Here is a 21738-nt window from a genome sequence, read left to right as displayed (position 1 = left end):
GATAGAAAGGCAAGTCTCTAGTGAGTTCAAGAAATTTGCTGATAGGGATAGCAAAAGTATTTCCACATGCCGCCACGATCGCTTTTTCTTCATCATTTCCTACATGGTCGCTGGCTTTTACTTGCAGAGCCCTGATCGTCCCATCATTAGGGCTGATACCTTCGAGGATCAGGTTGTTCTCACGGTCAATTTTTGGGAGCCACAAGTCCTTATACACTGTGAGCACATTAAAATCGCTGATGTTCTGCACTTCGTGGCCGTTCAAGCTGATGCGAAGGTTCTGCACCAGGGCCTTGCCGATATTGCTAACAATGGTTCGTTTGGTGTTGGTGCCAGTAAGCTCCAGGTCAAAGAGGAGTTTGAGAGAGCCTGGGAAAATTACATTATCTTTACCCAAATTGGGTACGTCCACGTACAAATCTTCGTTCTGATTGATTGTGCTAGGGTTGTGGGAGACTTTGACACGTTGCCTCTTGGCTTTCATTACTAGCATGGTCTTTAGTTCCTTATGCGGATCAAGTTTGGTTCCGTGCATTTATTAATGGGTTGTAGAGGGTTGAATAAATGCTAAATAATCCAATATACGAAGGAGATGACTTTACGCCAGAGGAAGGCATTCAAGATCAGGATGATGATGTAACTTTTAGTGGACCTGACGATCCCCCTATCTCCACCCCAGCGCCAGAAGATCAGCCGGGGTCGAGCAGAGCTGGAGATCGTCTAGAGGATCAGATGTGGCAGGTGGTGAAAACAAAAGTCGACTCGCTTTACAAACACCTTGGTGAGGGGCTAGGACAGCCTAACGCTAAGCATTGCGACAAATTTGAAGCACGAGGTAATCAGCTCATCTACAAAGGCATAGACAAGGGCATAACGCAGACCGAAAATATTGATATAGAATCGTTGGGGGGGGGGGGGGGGGGGCTGAGAACATCCTGAGAAAAGTCTGCTCGACACTTCGTTTGGCGATAAAGTCCTCACGGATCGTGAAAAAAGAGAGCTTCATTTCTATGTTCAAACGCTCCAGGACGACTTGAATAACGTGAAAAGTAAGATGATCTTCTACGATGGCGAGCTTTCAAAAGCAGATGACAAAATCAATGGGTCCAACGTATCAGAGGAGCAGCAAATTATCTGGGATGAGGACCTCGATAAGGCCAGGAACAAACTTGAAAAGCTACAGGATGGTCGAAATGTGGCAATAGAAGAACATGGCCTCTCTGGAATCAATACCCAGCTCAAAGCGATTAAAAATACACTCATGAAAATCGCTGGGGACGACACGTCTCTGACCGAAAAACTCAAGATCATATTCAAGGAACAGGGGATTACTATCGTGAGCATAGTCTCGGCTGTTGGTCTACCATCGTGCTCGCCGTCACTGGAGGTGGAGGTGCTGCCGTAGCAGGTACTGGAGTAACTGCTGGAGGTGGTGGTAAGGGTTTTGTACGGAAGCAGCTTAAAAGACTCGGAAAATTTCTGAAGTATCTGGCTGCCAAAGCAGGTGCAGCCCTTCCTGGCATCATTGGCACAGTTGTCTCGTTCTTCTTTAAAGTTGCGGCGAGAGTTGTCGAATTCGCGGCTCGGCACTTGTACCTGGCCATCGCTGGTGCTGTGGGTATTGTTGTTGCGTATGTGGGTAACAGGAGCAAGAGGAGTGGTAAGGATCGATGAGAGTTTAATTTGTTGATCAACAGATTAAACTTACTTCAGCCAAACATACGCGAGGATCAGCCCTACTCCTGCTGTAATCAAGGCAGCTTTGTTGTCATCATGGGCTGCATCATCTCCGGCTCCGTCTTGACGGATAAGGTGATCATGATTTTTCGCGTTGCCAAGGCGTTGGTTACTAATGACCCCTATTTCATGATTTTGTGCTTGATCTTTGGTCGACTCGCTAGCGTTAATCTGCAGGTTAACACCAATAGAGAAGTAATCCTTGCTGATGAGGATCTTGTTCGTGAAATTTACGACATTCCCGATGTGAAGGCTCATGTCACTCGGGATCATGTAGACACCATGAGCTATGATGACTGAAATTCTTCTTCTTCTTCTTCCTCTTAATTTATTAAACGTCGGAGAAATAACTATGTACATATAGCTTCCTGATATAAAAAAATAAATAAATACATACTTATAAATATACAGGAAGCTAATCAAATCCGACAAAAATTTGTTTATAGTTTTATGAAAAATGTATAAAAATTATGAAAAATTATTTAAATAGACCGAGTGACTGAAATCATACTCTTTTAGTTTCGTTTTAAATTTTTTAAGGCTGTTACAACTTTTCAATTCGGAAGGTAAAGTATTCCAAATTTTAGGCCCCAATGAGCGAAGACATTTTTCCCCAAAATTTTTAGTATTAAAGTTCAATGTTTTAAGATTATTTAAATATTGACTTCGTACTGGCCTGTTTGTTTCGCTGCGTTGAAAGATGTCTAACATAAATGGCGGATTTAAATTATTAAGAGATTTAAAAATCTCTATACATAGATTTCTTATTTGCATAATTTTCATGTAGTTACTTTTGTTCTTGCTAGAAATGTACTTTTCTTTTCTCTCTGAATATCCGCTATCTACAAATTTTAGGGCTCGCTTATGGAGTTTTTCGACCCTAGAAAGTGATTTTGAAGATGAGAAATTCCAAATAAGTGGACAGTAGTTAAAGTTTGAATACACAAAACTTTCTACTAAGACACTCTTAGCTTTAAAAGGAAGTATGTTTCTAAATCTATACAAAGCATTTAGTTGCGCAGATGCTTTCTTGCAAACCTCATTTAAGTGCTGATCAAATCTAAGGTTATTGTCAATTTTAACTCCTAACAGTTTGACTGTGTCTTGCGAATGTATGTTTTTATCTCCGATTCTTATCAGTTTACTACTTGTGTTTTCTATCCTATCTTTGCTGATAATAATGCATTGAAATTTGTCAGGGTTAGCAATCATTTTATTTTCATGTAGCCATGCTAATGCCTGCTCAGACTCACCTTCTAAAATTTTAATGAGGTTTGGAATTGAATTGGAAAAGCTTGACAATGTATTATCATCAGCATAGTTGTGTAGGTCACTTCTGGTTATAAAAAGAAAAATATCGTTAAGAAAAATATTAAAAATTATCGGGCCTAAGATTGATCCTTGCGGCACACCTGAAAGAATTATTTGGAAAAGACTGTAGTGTCCGTTTATACGAGTAGATTGTTCTCTATTTGTTAGGTATGACAGGACAAATTTCAGGGCATTAATTTCAAATCCATATGCCTCAAGTTTAGGGATTAGTAAATCATGTGGCACGCAATCGAAAGCTTTTGATAGATCCATTAAGACTGCACCAACCACGTAATTTATATCAAGTTTTTTTTCCATTCTTCTAGTAAACGAATTAAGACATGCTGTGTGTTATAGGTTTTCCGATAGGCTGACAAAAATATTGAAAGTTTCGATTCTATGAAAGACATGATTTGATCCTTCATTATGTTTTCATAGAATTTTGAAAATACATTCAACACACTCAATCAACTTTGGATCTCGCGTTATTGAGCACGTCTTGGAATCGCCTTATTTCCTCGCCCGTGTCGCTAGGCCGGAGGATCAGATCCTCAAAAGTCGTCAAGTACAAGCGTTGCGCATCGATTGAACTACCTTGATTGCCGATGATGTTGGACCTCGCGTTAGCTTGGCTCTGAAGTATGAGGTAAGCGTAAAATCTTACGCTTTGGGAAAGTTTCTCTATACCTATGTGCGTGAGACCCTGGGAGGTTTCGAGAATCCATCGACTCCATGAATCTTTATCGAAATAGCTCGAGCCGCTGCCGGGGTAGTCTTTGCGAATAGCTTGCCAGCTACTGAACAAGGTTTCGTTCCTCCACTCCCTCTCGCTGTCGCTTACCCCAAATTCACGTGCTAATTGCTGGAACTTTTGCATGTTGAAAGGGTTGTTGAGACGGCGGAATCTATCAGAACCCGGTAGAGAAATGTCGAGATCTTGAAGAATTTTACGAATCTGGAAATACACGTGGAAGCGGTAAACGGAGCCAACAAGAGGTAGGGATGTGGTTAGATGCTGCATAGAAATACCACAAGCTGAAATTGCGCAGTAGATAGCAAAATTGAGCTGAGTGGACCAGAGGCTGAAAGGGTGGCTTTGCCAGGTATTCAACACCGCCCCAGAGTGGAACTCGTAGTCGACGAAAATGTCTAGAAATTTCACCATGAACGAGGACCCCTTTGCGTCAATAAAAATGTCTTGTATTGAGAGATCATCTCCCTTGAGTCTCTTGAGACTCAAGGGAGATGATCTCAAAGGCCCTTAAACATGAGTGCTATACCCATGTTTAAGGGCATACTTCGCGTTTGGATTATACGAGTAAATGTTCATGTTTCTTTAAAGAAACATGAGACAGCTGTATATAACAGACATTGCTAACCCCACTACATAGGCCAGGACACGAAGATCGCTCTAAAATCGATCAGCATTCGACCTACGTGGCTGAATATCTACAGTAACAACGATTTTACTATCCGCAAGGTAGGACCCGATCAGACGGTTACTCGAATTGAGATCATGAACGGTTTGTACAAAATAGAGGAATTAACAGCCATTGTAAACAGCCAAGCGGAGGGCAAGATCAAGATTTTAGTGTTGAAGAACGGACTCTGCAGACTCCGTGTCAATGACGGGTACACGGTGGTGATTCATCGACAACTGCAAGAGCTCTTGGGTCTACCCTACGATCCCGATAAAAAATACTATATGAAGTATACCATAGGTTACGACTTGTTTGCCCCCAGTTAGATGAAGATGACTGCCTACTGGATGGGAAAAAATCCAAGATATTAGCCCTGCTTCCTACCAAAGAGCTAAACGCTTGGGGGATATGTTGACGTGGAGTTTTGACACTCCTGTGTACCTTCCCTTGAAGGGCTCGACCGATCGTCTCGAGTTCATGCTGACAGACGAGTATCACCACGATAAGAATGTTTCGCCCGTGGGAATTACTATGCACTTAACCATAGAATAAATATGACTGACATTGCAAAGCTTTACCCGCCTTTACCTTCTGCACCTCCGGAGGGTACGCAGGAGGATACTTCACAAGTCTATAGATTGAAAAAAAATTGAAGAAGTGGAACAATACTTGCGAGATGACATTAAAGAGCGTGACAAGCTCGCTAAGAAGTTCAAGATGCATGGTACGTGGGTTCGATACACGGATCACGGGTTTCTAGCGGTAAGTGTGATAAATTCAGGCGTTGGTATTGGTAGCATGCTATCTGGGATAGGTGTACCATTGGCCGTGGCTATGGGTGGAATTACGATAGCCGTAGGTCTAGGCCAAGCGGTTCTACGGAACGCCGGGAAGAGGCTAGGTGTCAAGAGTAAGAAACATGAGAGCATCAGACTACTGGCGGAGACCAAGTTGAACTCTATCGTTGACTTGATCTTGAGAGCTATGGACAATGGTGTTATTAGCGACTACGAGTTCAGCCTAATCATAAGGGAAAAGCAAAAGTACACGGTGCTGAAGAAGCAAGCCCGACAACGAACACGCAAGATCGTGGACTCGATCAATGAACGGGAGAGACAGCAGCTTGTCGCGCAAGGTCGAGAGGAGGCTAAGGACGAGCTTCTGAAAAAACTTCAATCTGCACAGTATGTCAGCGGTACTTAGAGGAACCACCTGCTTATTCATAGATCTAGTGTGTTGATTACACACTAGACGATTTCGAGCACTTCTCCAGTATCATAGTCGATGACAAGGCCACCATCATATACGAAACGCCGCTGCTTTTCGGTGAGCTGTCTCGAGTATTCTTCGAGATTTTTCTGCCAAGCTATCCTAACGCAAGGTTGACAGAAGGGACCGTCTGTCTGTGTCGAAACGCACTTGCGGATCGCTTTGAGAAGAGGACCACCATTCCTAGTTGGATAGTTACGGATCTTTAGTGCTTTCGCTTCCTTTTTCAGTCGGGGGACGTTCATGTTTGTTTTGATGTGTTAGATCAACACACCAAAACCTCTCACATCTAGTCTAGTACGACGAAGCTTTCCTCATCGTCGTCAGAGTCGCTAAGGCATGAGGTGGTAACATAAAACTCAATATCCTTTTACTTGCTCTCTTCGAGGTATGTCTGGAGATAATAATTTTCGCCTTGCTTATTTATGCCGGCGGGCTTGATGATAGCCTTGCACTCGCAGCTGTCCTCCGGTACCTTTTTATTGTGGAAATCGGTCTTGATTTTAACTTTCTACTCCTTCAGCTTGACATTGAGATATCGCCCTTTTTTCAAGGGAGTAGTAGTGAAGCAATGACCATCGAGGGACTCCACCTTGAACAGCATTTCCTCATATTTTTCCAGCCATTCGGGGTGGTTGGTGAGATCAAATGACATGGTGAGCGCAGACCCCTCCGAGTAACGCGAGGCACCATTGGAATAGATCTTTCTGGGTGTCTTGATCAGTAAAGGAGCTAGTTTGTCACTATTTTTATAGGCAATCACGAAGCGTTCATCTTTGCCCTTGTTTGCTAGAACAGGATCGCTTAGCATGATATTTTCAACTTTTACTTCTTCGATATTTAATGGTTTCGCTTTGGCATAAAATTCCCTTGATTTAACAGTCTCGTTACCGAATTTGAACATCCTTTTATTTGTGGAGAGAAAATCCCAACTAGGGCTTAGTACAAGGACAGCTTCCACCATTATACGTGATGTGCTCTTGGTAACAGTACCAGCAGAGCAGCTTACCCTTTATGAAGAACCTCCGTCCGCAGGAGCATCTTTCGTAGGTGTCGAGCATCTTTTCGCAGTCATCGCAGTGTTATTTCATTTATTTACAATCATAAATATAATCCTCTAGGTCTTGAATTTTTTGTTCATTCTCCTTCTCCTTCTCTAATTCCGGTGATTAAAATCATATCACCTAGTTTTGAATTAGTATAACACATTTATTTATACTCATTCAAAAAGATTTTTCATCATTTATTCAAGCCGAGTATATGAATCTCACCATGGGTACACGTCCTGAGATCTGAAATGCTCCGGGACATATTCCAGTTGCGAGAGCATCCGTCTAACAGCCTTAGAGCACATTTCCAGGGTCTTGAAAGCTTCTGGGACATGCTTGAGAAGCCATGGATACTCTTGAACTGCTCTGGTACACATTCCTTGGGTCTTGAGATGATCCGGAACATGCTCGAGCAGTTGCAAGTACTGCCCAACCGCCCTAGTGCCCATTTCCCGAGTCTTTAAATGGTGTGGGGCATGCTCCAGCAGTTGCGAGTACTGCCCAACCGCCCTAGTGCACATTTCCCGAGTCTTAAAATGGTGTGGAACATGCTCGAGCAATTGCGAGGGGTATCCTTGAACTGCCCTAGTGCACATTTCCTGAGTCCTGAAATGGTGTGGAACAAGCCTGAGCATCCAAGGGTGCTTCCGAACCGCCCTGGTACACATTTCCTGGGTCCTTAAATGATCTGGAATATTTTGAAACCACTCCATCTTTCTTCTAGGGAAACAAAACCCCAACCAGCGATTTGGGGCAACCCTTTGATATTTGGGACTTTCTCCTACTCAATTGCGCATACTCGAAATTTTGTTAATGTCAGCATTATTCCTGTTAGTCGCTATTGCGCATGCTTGAGAATGTTGGTATTCCCGGAATTGTCGGATTAGGAGAATTCGGGGAATTCGGGATTTGTTGTTGTTGTTTACGTTGTTGTTGTTTACGTCGTCGTCATCGTCCGTCGACTGTCCCAGAACATACATTTTCCTATCTCTATTATTCCGATTAATAGTTACAATGATAAGTTAGTAGGGCAACAGGTACTCAGGGCAACAGGTACTTAGGGCAACAGGTACTCAGGGCAACAGATACTCTGGGCAACAGGTACTTAGGGCAACAGGTACTCAGGGCAACAGATACTCTGGGCAACAGGTACTCAGGGCAACAGGTATTTAGGGCAACAGGTACTTAGGGCAACAGGTACTTAGGGCAAGGAAACCTGAAAGAGATGAACTGTTGGAGATGCTTCTAGCTGCTGTCCTCCGGTCTTTAAATGGTGTGGGGCATGCTCCAGCAGTTGCGAGTACTGCCCAACCGCCCTAGTGCACATTTGCCGAGTCTTAAAATGGTGTGGAACATGCTCGAGCAGTTGCGAGGGGTATCCTTGAACTGCCCTAGTGCACATTTCCTGAGTCCTGAAATGGTGTGGAACAAGCCTGAGCATCCAAGGGTGCTTCCGAACCGCCCTGGTACACATTTCCTGGGTCCTTAAATGATCTGGAATATTTTGAAACCACTCCATCTTTCTTCTAGGGAAACAAAACCCCAACCAGCGATTTGGGGCAACCCTTTGATATTTGGGACTTTCTCCTACTCAATTGCGCATACTCGAAATTTTGTTAATGTCAGCATTATTCCTGTTAGTCGCTATTGCGCATGCTTGAGAATGTTGGTATTCCCGGAATTGTCGGATTAGGAGAATTCGGGGAATTCGGGATTTGTTGTTGTTGTTTACGTTGTTGTTGTTTACGTCGTCGTCATCGTCCGTCGACTGTCCCAGAACATACATTTTCCTATCTCTATTATTCCGATTAATAGTTACAATGATAAGTTAGTAGGGCAACAGGTACTCAGGGCAACAGGTACTTAGGGCAACAGGTACTCAGGGCAACAGATACTCTGGGCAACAGGTACTCAGGGCAACAGGTATTTAGGGCAACAGGTACTTAGGGCAACAGGTACTTAGGGCAAGGAAACCTGAAAGAGATGAACTGTTGGAGATGCTTCTAGCAAATTGGTAATTAATGTAACTTACCACCCTGCCTATTCGAAAGTTAAGAATGCTTTGTATGCTATTCATCTTCTTCTCACACCTGATCAGGAACACCGCGAACACCGCGATGTAATTTCCACAACTCCCATTGTAGGATGTAGAAGAGGTAAAAGCCTCAAAGACATGTTGGTACGTGCCAAGCTACCTTACCATTAGAAGTAAGGAAGTGTGGATGAAAACATTGCCGTGTTTGTGAATGTGTAAAGGAAACTAAATCTTTCTCAGACAAATCCTCTTCAGCTGTTTACAAAACTCAAGATAAAAATATGAACTGTAATTCTAGTAATGTTGTTTACTTAGCGCAATGTAAAAAGTGTGGCTTGCAATATGTTGACAGTACCAGCACAAAGTTTCTTCTTCGTTTTAACAACTGCCACAGGAAATACAGTTTTGACCTGTCAGGTTTCCTTTCAATCCGATTTTGAAAGGCCTGACCATAACAGAATGCAAGATTGGTCCTACACACTAATACATCAAGCACAATGCCTTACTTCTTTACGAAGAAAGGAATCCAACATAAGTTATACACATTCCAAGGTGTGGGATCTACTACGGATGGTGAACGTCAGTCTAGTGATTGCAGTGACAGCGAGGAATTTTAATTTTCTACCTATTGTCCAACTAGAGCTATAACCTGGTAGTGCTTTGGCGGTATTTTGTAATGTAGCGTGGATTTCCTTATGTTGTATTATTGCGTTTTAGTTATGTTACTTATCTATTGCAGTGAGAGTTTCCTTTATATCTTTCCACCTAAGTCCTTTATTATCTTTATTCTCTTCTCTTACTGTTATATTATTCACGATAGAACGGGCTAGCTTTTACTCTTTTCTTTTAATACACCGGTCCTTTATTTAGGCTCCCAAAGAACTTTTCTTTATAGCTTAACTCTGCCGTAGTGGCGATTTCTTAAACAAATGTCACACTATATTTAGACAGATAAGTTCACCGTAGTTAGAACCTTAATAAAATATATAAAAATCATCACGTGTACGAATTAAATTATCAGTAATCCTTTCTTAATTTTTCGTACTGCGCTGGGAACAAGGTTGCACTTGTTCCTAACTTATTATTCTTTGTAAATAGAAGATTGCTCATAGCAGAGAAAGAGGAGATATTTTATAAATTTCTAAAACAAAAGAACTCCTCAAATCAACAAAAACTTCATAAGCCATAGCTTTGTATTTCGAGTCTTATTTTCAATTCAACGCTAGTTGTTCGAGTTGTTCAAAGAAACAAAGGTGTTACATTAGGGTCAGTGAAGTATCAAAAAGTGTCGCCTGAAAACTATTCTATTATTCTAAACTCTTTTCTATATCACTTGAGCAACTAATTAATTGATTTAAAATTTGTATTATGTACCTACTTATGTACCTACTTACTGATTTCTTATAATTCAAAAGTATATCATTTAGCTGAATAAAACAATGATATGAGGGCTTTTCCTCGAAATATCCAAATTTTTTATTTCCGATTTTCATCTTCCAAACCCTTATCCCAGTCATAAAGTCTTGATACAATTTTTAACCCACGTTCACTTTATTCCAATGCACTCTAGAGTACGCCTTTAAAACGAAAGTGGGTCCCACACCAAGACGGGTAGGTTCACCACCACGACGGGTAGATTCACACACCACGACAGGTAGGTTCACACACCACGACGGGTAGGTTCACACACCACGACAGGTAGGTTCACACACCACGACGGGTAGGTTAACACACCACGACGGGTAGGTTCAAGCAACACGACGGGTTAGGTTCAAACACCACGACCGGTAGGTTCACACACCACGAAGGGTAGGTTAATACACCATGAAGGGTAGGTTAACACACCATGAAGGGTAGGACCAGTGTATATTGACGTTCAATTTCGGATTAAACGGTCAGATTAAACTAGAACAATTTTCCATTCATAAAAAGTTTTTAAAAAAATTAAAAAACGCATCAAAATTAAGGTTAGGGGGTTTAGAGCGTATAACAATTTATTTAATTTATTCGCTTACAACTTTTACCGGTTTAAAACCAGTGATGCGCGGGGTGACAATGTGTAAAGTTTTTCCCCATCTGGTTATGACCCGCTTATCCTGCATTTAATCATTTATCTGATTTTAAAAACAATACAACGCGTGGGAAGAGAAGGACGACCTGTTGTAATTACTGTCATCATTAAATATAGTCGTTAAAGCTTCTTAGTTTAATCGATTTCTATGTCTTAGAAACAAAAACGTTTTTAATTGTTTAAAAAACATCAAATCGAAACTTCTACAACTTTTGTTTAACATCTATAGTAAGACAAGCAACACGTATGTCGGAGAAACACAAACCTTGGATTCATCATTGTTGATAATCAGATCGCTAAAATGGAGGACAGTGGCGATGATTATCGAGAGTTACTCGAGAAACACCGAGTTGAAATTGTCAAAAGTTTGGACCTCGACCGCCAGTATATGCTAAGCCATTTGAGAAGTAAATTCGTTTTAGACGACGAAGACAGCCAAATGATTTTAAATGCTGGGTCAAGCAGACAGCAAAAGACATCGAAATTCATAGATATATTGGCTACAAAAGGACCACGCGCGTTTAGTTATTTTATACAAGGCCTTGAGATCGATCATCCACACTTGTATGAAGTGGTTACGGGCCAAAGACCTCTCGGTAAATGTAAGTAAAATTGTGTTCACGTTTTTTTGTTTACTAAACCCTTTCTAGCGAATTCGTGTTGTTTTTAGAAACTTTATAGAAATGTTTGTCAGTGAGTTTATTTTGATAAACTTTAATTGTTGATTTTGTAACATACACTTAAACGACAACTTTTGTTTATTCAACCAAAGAAATATAAATTTTCTTAAAAAAAATTCCAACAAATAGCAAAATATGATTTCCTGTCTGTTAACAAATTAAAATGGGAAGTTTGTGTTTTTATAATGGTACCTAAGCTATTACTACTTTGCAAAATCAAATTAGGGTTGTGGGTTGTTAAAAAACAAAAGTGATATCTAAAGTCGCCTTTGCTAAATCCCTTGGTTTTCAGGATACAAAAAAAATGGAAAAGAAACACAATTTGGGGGCGCAATTGATCAAGGCATTTTAGCCGACGCCTGTTCTTACCGGAGTTATCTTTTATCTTTTAAAAGTCGCATTATTCTTTAAGAATTACTAGGTAGATTTTGTCAATATCCTTTAATTTTTTAGCGCGAAATGCAACATTTTAAGACGAACCTAGCGATTGAAAACAACATCCGACATTTTTGACGAATTTAAATTCACTCGTTTCTACAACGAAAGTGATCGATTTTATCGGCATGAAACGATTTTGAAAACAGGTTTCAGTCCGATCGATTTAACAACTTTCGTTTTTGTTAGAAATCGCTGTTTTTGACAAAATTTTGCTTTGCCAACAAAAAGCGATTGGAATATCTTTGTTACACTCTTTTTTTATAAGAATTTCAGGTTAAAAACAATAGTTCAATGTTTGAACAATGGAGACATAATGTTTGAACAATGGAGACATAAGAATAAATAACTAGTCTGGTTAGAAATTTAATGTTTTACTCAGCAGCATTCTTTTAAAACACAATTCTAAGAGGTATGAAACATTTCGTGTAAGATTTTATTTAAATGAAATCACCAGCAGGGTGTCAGTAAGAATATTGCATTGAAGCCAGTGAAATAATAAAAACAAAACATTTGAAATATATCTGCTAGTAACAAGTTTCCCTTTTCCTGTTTCGGTTCAGGTGATTAACCTATAAATAAATTCACATAATAATGAAAAATCAACTACAGGGATACCTCAACCTTGAACCCAGGACTTTTTCTGAAACTCTGGTGATAAAAACAGAAAGCGAATTAGGCGAGGTTTATCTTATTTAATTAATTTGGTTTTGATGATAAAACCATCGTGTATAATGTACTTTCCCTTAAAATAACACAATGGAACGAAACTTGAAACTGATTTATCCTAATTAGAGATATAAGGCCGAAGTGAAATTAAGGCGAATTAAAATTCCACGTCGCAGTAAAAAGTCTGACCATTTACATAATGTTTACTTCAGGCTAAATTTAATTTTCAGGGAATGCACCGTAAAAGGCTGAATCTTTTGTGCGCGTGGATTAGGAAAACGCGCACTGATCGAAAATCGCATTTTACTCGGAGTAAATTGTGTATGTGAAAATTCGAAACTTGTTTTCACTGCAGTGAATTTGAAAGAAATGAAATGTCATCCAAAGTAAGTTTTACTTCACCCAAAGTGGTAAAAGGCTCATGTAAATAGCCATAAGAAACACGACGTGGACTGAAAAATACATCTTGTGTATTATCTCAAACTCGCAAGCAGCCAGGAAATTTGTTCAAGATAGAGAAGGCTTGAGGGAAAAGGGCAAACTCGTCCCCAGGTTTATTAGGTTTTTCTATACTTAGACGGAATCTGAACAAATCCGTCTAAATATAAAATTCCTCATAAGCCGTAGGGGCGAGGTTTTGATGCAGGGAATATAAAAATGACAATATATTTAATAGAGGAGGAGAGAAACAAATATGGTAGATGGTGCACATTGTTTGAGTTCCAAAGGATTGGCTGTCTTACATACACACGTCTGTGTATAAAAATATTATAGTTAAAAATAGAGAAAAAGTTAAGAATATGCCCATCTTGAAATTTTACTCGCATCCGAAATAGAATATAAGCATAAACAATGTACAAACTTGTATTCTATCATTGATGCTAAATGTCTTTTCTCAGATAGGAATAAGTTGGTCTAGCATAAATGTCTTAGCAAAAACGCACCCGATAACATGTTCCAACTTTATTATTAAGGAATTTCGCCATACTCTTGGTTTCAGCTGTGTCAATCTCTTCTTTGTTACCGTTATTCAATTCATTCGTCGATTTGTTAACCTACTAAATTGTTTTTACAGCTGAGCATTTTAAGAGAGTTAAACTGTTGAAACGAAACTAGTTAAGACAAAAAATTATTTTCTATCCTCTAATGAAAGAATGTTTATTATCAAGAAAATGTTATGGACGAGCTCATTAAACCAGAAGAAAAAAGATATATTGGATAAAGAAAATACAGACCACGCACTTTTGTTGAACACAATATTTTGATTTTGTGTTGAAAACAATAGACGTGCGCATCCATTCTTGTGGGACCATGGAAGTAAAACTAAATAAACAGAAACTAAATAAACAAAATATTTCTTTAAAAATGTTGAAACTAAAAAAGCTCGACCCCAGCACCTTTGAAAGCGCAGCGCCGTTGAGAAGTAAATAGTCCTGGGGATGAGGTTGGAAACTAGATAAGGGAATAGTTGGACAAACCGAAAAACAGTGCCTTTTGGATCTTGTGCTTCGAAAACATTTGTATGAATTTTAAAAATAATGCCACCCCATAACATCCCACCCCATAACATCCCATCCCATGACATCCCACCCCATAACATCCCACCCCATAACATCCCACCCCATAACATACAGACTTAGCAGATGATATTAACAGCATTAGCTTCATAATTTAGGATTAAAATTTCGTGCTTAGTTTTTTAGCATTTTAATTATCTTTCAGCTTTAGTCTCTAAAGAGGAATCCTGCGTCAGCTATTTTTTGTCATAGCTTTAACCAATTCTGTCTATAAAGCAAAAAGATGAATACTGGCCGAAGTACGCAGCTTATAGATCTATTACGATACGTGCAGAATTAGGAGACAAACACATGAAGTTTCCTCAGTTTAAACATTCCATGTTTTTAGAAAAGGAGAAAGTTTTGCCTATCAGAACAATTTATTACAATTGGCGCATGCGTTTGATTCACGTGACATTTAACAAAAACAAAACGAACTCCCCTTAAAAAATCATATAAATTGGATTTGTTAAGAAGTAATAACAGGTGCATAAAGTATACATGTCTGATTATTTTAAAGGGATAATACCACAGTACAATGGACACAACCTGCAATGTAGGTGAGTCGTTGTGGTATGACTGAATATAGTTTTATTCAAATCTTTCTTTTTTTGTTGTGTTATATCTCCATATAATAACTGTACCTTGTCTGTCGCACTAAATATTTATGCACAAAATAGTAAATAGACGTATGCACAATGAGCGAATTTCCACGAATTTTTCTATAGGCTAACGGGTAATGTTTATATGTTTTTCTATTCACCTTTCATTTCCAGAATTTTTATAGATACGATAGTGTGATAGCTACATTAGGGAAACGCATATTTGATGGATTATCTACGAATGAAAACAATTTCTTCATAAGTCCTTTAATAATAATAGTCGTATGTTGTTCAAAATGGTAACCACTTCTTTACTGTGTGTTAAGAATACACGAAATAGCGAGGCCCGGGATATGTGCAAAGGGACCAATCCGTAGACGGGATATGAGTGACGGACCAATCCGTGGACGTGATATATGCAGCAGACCAATCCGTGGGCAGGATATGTGCGACGGACCAATCCGTGGATTTGTCGCGGACAAACAACATGTTAATGTATCAATGTAAGGTGAAAACTGCCATAGTTGCGCTTATGTGATGTTTACTGTTGCAGATTGCTCAGATCGACAAAAACAGCATATAAATTCACAAAGTGAATAAATAAATACGAACATGATGATTCTCAAAACTAGAATATTATCTTTAGAAATGTTTATTCTTGTTTATTCAGATCCGAACACCACTCCATCACAAGTAATACCTTGGTCAGGTGAGACATCGTTACATGTATCATTTTTTATATTATTTATATTTTCAATTTATTATTATCAAGCCCAAAAACTCAAGCTATTACTTTTTAATATCGTCATAGTGTACAAAATCAAATTTCAGCGCGACGCACTCAGCGCTATCACAGTGTTCGTTGTTAAAACAAACAAACTCTAAATAGCGGCGATGCATTACAAAGTTATTCGTTGGAGAATGTGTCATAATGCATTTATGAGCTGTCAGCGCTCATAAATGTTTTTTAATCTCAGAAGCGAACAGCCAGGCGAAAAGCCCTTTCTAAATATTGCGCCGAGTTGAGCAGACGTGTCAATAAATTGAGGTGGACTTCCGTCACTTAAATATAAAAGTAAATATAAAAGCACATCATTCGATAGTGTTTGCATCCTGCCTGTGAAATGCAAGTTTTCAAAAACTCGCGAAGAAGTCTTCATAGAGTATAATAATCCTCCCCACCCATTCTAGTGTGTTATGTAGTTATATAAGGAAACATTAAAATAGAATTAAATGATTGATAGATCATTTTCGTCAACAAATATTACTTCCAAAGCCGCATTCATGTATTTCTGACACAAGGGCTGCATGTTCATTATTTTATTTTAAAAATTCACATAGAGGTGACCAAGAACATCATAAATTCCCAAGCTTTTTTTACTATTTTCCGCAATAATGACTCATGGGACAAGAGACCCTGGGACGACGAGGAAGTTTTTATACATATTTATATCGTTAAACATAAATATGACCGAAAACAAACATAGTAATTTTGACATAAATGCTTATCCAAAAACATGCTGCTAAAAATACATAGATGTGAATGAGACTTTAGGCTTAGAACAGGAGCGTGTAACGTTACCATGAAAAGTAAAGGTTTTTGTTTTTTACCAAATATGGTAGCAGACAGCATCAAACTTTTAATAATAGTGTCCTTGTTTACTCTGATCTGATACCCGTACCAATGCCACAATTGAATTAATGAAGCCAAGAATATTAAAAACCAATAGTTTATTAGTTAATTTCCATCATTAAAATGAGAACAATAGATGTGTTACACTCAACACTTAATACTCATTACACTTTTTTATTAAAACAATAAAACAATAAAAGAACGAAATAAAACAGTGGCAAAGCTAAACATTTATTGATATTCTATTTCGTCAAAAAAAAAAAAAAAAAAAAAATAAAAAAATAAAAAACATGGAAAAATATATTTCTTTAGCCTTAAAAGAAATTTGCACCGCACCAATTGCGATTTAGTGGTATTTGTACCTAAATTTTATCACATGATTGTAATGCCTTGAAAAATAAATTAAATTTCTTAATACTCCCAGGCTAAACATACATAGTTCTAATAAAAATAAAGTGCAATCTATTTCTTATTTTTTTATGAACAACTAATAATCTTGTTATTTAATTCACTATGGCAAAGGCAAGTTGTTGCCAAATATATAAGACAAAAGTAATGTTATCTCGTTGCCTTTGGTTACTAGCGACGGATACGTTAGTAAATTAAATATGGCTTATTTATATCTATTTGAGTTAAGTATGTGGCTTTTCATAACATTCAAACAAGTTCCATGCATGACATGGCTGATACAATTCAGTATCATCGCGAACAAGACGTTAGGATTTATAATTTTTATAACCTTTTAGCATTGTCATTGAAGTTATGTAAAAACTGTGTACAATTGCGGAACGATACACGAGAAGAGCACACGAAAGGATTCATACACACCCTTTAAAGGCCACTCAACATTTGCATAGACGAAAATTCAATTTGATGACGGTTGATAAAACAAATAGGAACGTTTCGCAGCAAAGCCATTTTTTATTTCAGTTTTTTGTTTCAGTTTTTTGTTATCCGTAAGCAAAAAGCTTACCTACCCTCTTGTTTTATACTCCCTATTAACCCCTGTTTTCCCTTTCTTTGTCAGTTTTAACCGATAAACAGTTGCTGGACTATGATCGGGAATATCTTGTAAAAGAACTCGCAAAGATGTCCGAAGCAAACACGACCATGGCATATATGCAGAAAAAGCTAATGACCGAAAAACACCTTGTCGAAAAGAAATACGAAGAACTTATGAACGAACGTGTCAATCAGGACGCTGTCATTAAAGACATGCAGGCCGAGCTTGATCGAAAACTCGAATCCTCAGTGAGAAAAACAGACGATTGGAAGGAATTGCAAAAATATGTTAACCATTGCCAAGATCTGACTCGAGATAGTGTCGAAAAAAGCAACATAATTATAAATTTACAATCCCGGCTTTTGGCTGTTACCGAAGATATCGAGAACAACACCAAGCGAAACGAAGAACTACGAAGGAAAAACGAAAGCCTTATGCAACAAGTACGGGATTTAACGATTAATTACGACTGGCAACGAACACAATCTAAGCGTTTATACGCGCAAGTCGATCAAAATAACGATGCTTTAAGAAAAGCCAACAGCACGCAGAATGAAACGTATCAATTGAAGTTCCAACTGGCACATGTTACTGAGGAGCGCGACGAAGCTCTCCATCGCATGAACGAATTTAAGAATGTTATGCAAGCTTTGAACGTCAAACTTGACATGTTGCAACAGGAGAAGAGTAGTAAAGAACTAACTCGTGGTCAGGTAAAGCTTTTGCCATATTTTTAAGCTCATTTTCGTTTAGCATAGAAAGTGTTCAGCAACAGTTGTACAACAGTCGCCGTCACCACTTAAATGGAAACACATGTTGTACAACAAAGTTGTAGCAATAGATTCAGGTCACACGATGAAACTGTGACATCAACTTATTATAAGAAATTGATCTACAAGGAACTTAGTGGCAGACCTACAAAAAAGAAAAGGAATTTTGAAACAGGAAAATATTTGCTCGTTATAAACAGCTTTAAAAGAAGGAAGTCTTAGTGGCTTATGAAATAGTTAAATAGTTGGTAGCACGTGGTAATTCTTATGGATTTCCGGTTTGCATGTTTGTGCATCTAGCAAAGAGTAGTGATTTTTAGTAGCTATTGTGAACAAAACACGTCATTAATTTAACCCAGGAGGATAGAAATAGAGAAATTTATATCTTCGTAGATGTAACAAACAAAAATCTTACGACGTGGAAGTATCCGTCTGTACTCAGATTTTCGCCCATCACACATATTTCCCACATTGCATTTCGTGCATCCTTGCCCGCGGTGGTAAATGTTTGAACGTGTTTTTGTAATGAAGCTTGTCAAGGGTTTAGTATTAATGTTTGCTCAATTCTTTTATTATCGCCAACAGATCCACTTGAGAAAAACACGTTAAAGAGTTAAAAGGCGAGCAAGGATGCAAACATTAATACTAAACACATTTAAACATTTACTACCGACTTTACTCAATTTCAAATCATTTATTAAATGCATGTGTTTTTACTGCAATTTGTTATCTTAAGGCCTAAATCACCCTCGCTCGCAAGGAATTTTGCCTTTTTGATAATAAAGAAAGACGGCCTTCATCTTTGTCTACAAAAGTTTGACCGCGGAGGTATATCAAAAGAACCTGCGAATATAACAGGGTGTCCGTTCCATTACCACCGGGATAATGTAGATTCTACACACCATCAGTGTTAACTTGTTTTACTTCTTTTAGGTATCTGAACAACACTTGCAGATGAAAGAAAATATAAATAAGCTTGAAGAAGAGCTAAAAGAGGAAAAAAACAGAGTCGAGTCGTTTCGACGTCGAAACGAAAAGTTGCGGCGGGAGATCGAAACGCACAAGGAACAACGCGATTTCTACCTCACGGAGAGAGAGCACGCAATAAGGAATCGTGACCAAGTCATGAAAGAACGTGATGAGGCATTGCGCTTTAACAAAGAGTTACAGAAATCCCGAGATGAGGCTGTGAGAAAGCAGATTGAAATGGCTTCTCAGTTTGAAAAAAGATCTGCTGATGCGGCTTTAGAATTAGGTAAGTGGCGTACCCATTGGATTTCATAACTGTTCCATTTAAAGCTCTATACACACTTTTTTTGTTATAAAAATATCAAAACTCTAACCAGGGTGGTTATTATTCTCATTTCTCTATTGTTATAAACAATAGACCTATTGTTTTTATATGTAGTCTCAACGTAATGTTCTTACAAAACGAATTCTTATAAGGGAGATTTTTCCTGCATCCTAAAAATGGGATTTTTGTTTACTTAGAAAACTTGCGGGAAGAGAATAAGAAAATGGAACTAAGTAAAATGATGTACCAGAACGACTTGAACAAATTAAAAACAGAATCAAAAGAGAGCAATTTAATTAAACCTTCTGATGAATCCTCCACTTTCAACTCCGATGATGAGACTCAAGAAGATGAAACGACGGTAATAAAATCTTTATTTTCAATTTTACTGGAAATAATAACTCTCATTACATGTAAAACCCTTTTTTGACCGGGGCGTTTATCGGGTTTGCTACTTTAAGTAAACTAATCAATTCGTAATGCATTTTGAAAAACAACAAAACTACAGTATACTCTCGTTAAGTGAGACCCCGGAAAAGTATTCCTTTGAACTTCCTTACCCTTTTCAAGCAAGAAAAATTTCGCTTAAGTGAGATCCTGGATAAGTAGGACGTCCGCTAAGCAGCACATTTTTTCTCCGTCCATTGAGTGTCCCACTTAACAAGAGTATACTGTACACTAAAATTGTGTTATACCTACTTTCTTTCCAGGGTGGATATAGAAGCAAGAAAAAAAGGACCTCATTAATCATTGTATAATTATATATTTTTTCATTTTAGGAAACCGCATACCCATGGAGGGATCGAACCAAAACAGAAGTGCTACAGAGTGCTTACAGAAAGCTGGACAAGAAAAACAAACCAAATCCACACCAACTGAAACCTTTGAAATACAGGGAGATGTTTATGGTGTACGATACACTTAGTGGCTTGAAGTCACCCGTCTCTGAAGTTATGGAGAGTCAATTGCTATTTACAGGCGCCAATGCTTCTGCAAAGGTGGAAAAGAGTGAGTTAGGCGTGACGAAAAAAGCTGACAAGAAGTCGAATACGAGACACCATTACCATACCATTCAAAACCTTTATCCGGTGAATACTGGGTACGATATGACGCAACATCTGCAGTACACAGCTGCTGAAGTACCATCCAACGGAGGTTTTTTATCAAAATCATTTGATGATTCGCAACACCGCAAAGTATCGCGACAACCTGCAATGAGTCCAGAATTATCCAAACGGAGGAGTGCTTCCATGCTACCGTTACCGAAGTCAGGTAATTTCTCAGCAAATGAATTGTTTGATGGAATGCCAAAAAGTCCAAAACCGGAACCAAGAGTAAGGGCTAATGCAATCGCTGATTCACGTAACACACACCGGAAATCATATCCAAACGATGAGGGAAAAAAAATGACGCGAAGAGCTAGTGAGCCGTGCTTGTATAGTGGTAATTAGAATTGTGAACGGTATTTATCTAAGCATGATTTGAGGAAAATGTAGGGGCGGAGACAGGAGACACATTTGAAAGTCCCGTTGTGTATATAACTGAAATTACTTGACAGTATTTTGTGATATTTATTAAAAATGTACTTTTATTAAAATACACTTATTCATAATAGGTCTTTTATTATTATTTTGTTATCCTGCTCAAAAGAATATCATTCAATTAAAATAATAGTAAAATTAGTTGTGATATGCCAAACGGAGCGCACGAATAGTACAATGCCATTAACCGAGCTCACGAATAGTACAATGCCATTAACCGAGCTAACGAATAGTACAATGCCATTAACCGAGCGCGCGAATAGTGCAATGCTATTAACAGAGCGCACGAATAGTGCAATGCCATTAACCGAGCTCACGAATAGTACAACGCCATTAACCAAGCGCGCGAATAGTACACTGACGTTTACTGAGCGAGAGAATAGTACATTGCCAATCATTGCCTTCTAAAATAGATGATAAGATTAGGCGCCTATTTTGAAGATAGACGAACAAGGATGACATGTGACTTTTCTATGCGATGCACAATTCTTCCCAACCGCTCACATATTAACAACCGAATTTTAGTTCTATAAATAACCCAACCAAGCACTCACCTTTTAACATCGAAATCATTAATACATTCAATTATTTTTAAAACCGTTACTATTTGGTCCAAAGGTTTTTCGAACTGAATACGCCACCCTTCATAGATTGGCTTTCCA

General features: G+C 38.6%; 1 protein-coding gene across 1 annotated transcript; it reads left to right on the top strand.

Annotated features, from left to right (window-relative positions):
• The first annotated feature begins 10956 nt into the window (after nucleotides 1–10956).
• On the top strand, nucleotides 10957–21149 carry LOC130649265 (caspase recruitment domain-containing protein 11-like). Its single transcript, XM_057455516.1, has 6 exons — nucleotides 10957–11495; nucleotides 15506–15544; nucleotides 17496–18184; nucleotides 19175–19496; nucleotides 19733–19896; nucleotides 20315–21149. Exons 1-6 carry the CDS (start codon nucleotides 11195–11197, stop codon nucleotides 20984–20986), a joined length of 2187 nt encoding a protein of 728 aa, XP_057311499.1. The 5' UTR covers nucleotides 10957–11194; the 3' UTR covers nucleotides 20987–21149.
• Nucleotides 21150–21738: the final 589 nt, after the last annotated feature.

The sequence above is a fragment of the Hydractinia symbiolongicarpus genome, chromosome 7 (assembly GCF_029227915.1).
Source record: "Hydractinia symbiolongicarpus strain clone_291-10 chromosome 7, HSymV2.1, whole genome shotgun sequence".
Lineage (NCBI taxonomy): Eukaryota > Metazoa > Cnidaria > Hydrozoa > Anthoathecata > Hydractiniidae > Hydractinia > Hydractinia symbiolongicarpus.
This window is presented reverse-complemented; position numbering and strand designations above follow the sequence as displayed.

Coding starts and splice junctions, on each gene's coding strand:
- LOC130649265 (XM_057455516.1), top strand. CDS start 11,195: ATGGAGGACAGTGGCGATGATTATCGAGAGTTACTCGAGAAACACCGA. Junction 19,497..19,732: donor TGATGCGGCTTTAGAATTAG/GTAAGTGGCGTA, acceptor TTGTTTACTTAG/AAAACTTGCGGGAAGAGAAT. Junction 19,897..20,314: donor CTCAAGAAGATGAAACGACG/GTAATAAAATCT, acceptor TTTTCATTTTAG/GAAACCGCATACCCATGGAG.